Source organism: Etheostoma spectabile, chromosome 8, assembly GCF_008692095.1.
Source record: "Etheostoma spectabile isolate EspeVRDwgs_2016 chromosome 8, UIUC_Espe_1.0, whole genome shotgun sequence".
Classification (NCBI taxonomy): Eukaryota; Metazoa; Chordata; class Actinopteri; order Perciformes; family Percidae; genus Etheostoma; species Etheostoma spectabile.
In genome coordinates, this window is record NC_045740.1 from 16,245,749 (window position 1) to 16,246,703 (window position 955).

Sequence of the window (955 nt, forward strand, 5' to 3'; positions counted from 1 at the left end):
TGACGGTGATTTAAAGTACTTAAATTTGATATTAGAAATCTAGTTACAGAGGTACACATATATATGTACACACTGTACCTTTTCATTTTAAGGTTTTAGTAAACTGATGAGAGGAATAGTAACATTTGTTTTGGGATGTTTACGGTCCACAAGTCTGGCTGTAGAGGCTCAGGGAGATTATATTATTATGGTGATAAATTGCAGGCTGGCATGTTGCCAGAGTGGGCCCGGGCCTGGAGGTTCAAGTCATCCTAGCATTTTCCCAGACAACAATCATTTCGCTTCTCTGTAACTCATGATGTGAAAAATCTCTGGCTGCAGTAATGACCAAACAAAGCAGCTTTGCTATGACATAAACATTAATTTTTGACTATTCTTGGTCTGTAGGGATCCAGAAGTATTCCACCACCTTCCTGCTTCGGCGTGGAGGGGCAGAGTCAGGCCGCTCTCCTCCAAAGGGGGGCAGCTCATCGAAGTGACTCGGGCCCAGATCCCTCCCCGTGTGTGGGGCAGAGACCCTGAACATGGTCCTTTGAGAAGAAAAAAAGAAAATGCTATAAATGGAGTGAGTTCTTGTACATATAAAATGCAACCAATCCCTTCTAGGGAGAGATTCTTTCAGTTTTGTTTGTCCACCAGTTTTGTTCCTATTTCTCAGTATTAGTATTTGGTATCAAAAAAGACAATGCCACATCTTAGAGTACCTCACATTTTGTCTTATGAAAACCTCATATTTCCAATTGTGGTGGGTTTCATGCTCTTAAATAGTTTGAAGGCTGATATTCCCTCATGAGTTGAGACCATTATTTACATCGCATATGCATTTAAAACCCTTTGGATAATAAGGCCCCCAGTGTTTTTTCATCCAACTAAAACCTTTTTCTGAAAAGTTGACATTTTGGAGATAAAAAGATGTCCACCAGAGAGCATTTAGTGAAGGTTGCTGTTTTTATGC

At 40.4% G+C, this 955-nt stretch overlaps 1 protein-coding gene across 1 annotated transcript in view; it reads right to left on the minus strand.

The window, feature by feature from the left end:
* LOC116694811 (myosin-14) overlaps positions 1–955 on the minus strand; it is an 8,105-nt gene that overhangs the window by 598 nt on the left and 6,552 nt on the right. Inside the window, exon 7 of the mRNA XM_032524703.1 lies at positions 1–530. This exon is cut by the window's left edge and continues 598 nt beyond it. Coding sequence (XP_032380594.1) covers positions 371–530 — 160 coding nt within the window. The 3' untranslated portion in view covers positions 1–370. The remainder of the gene's footprint in view (positions 531–955) is intronic.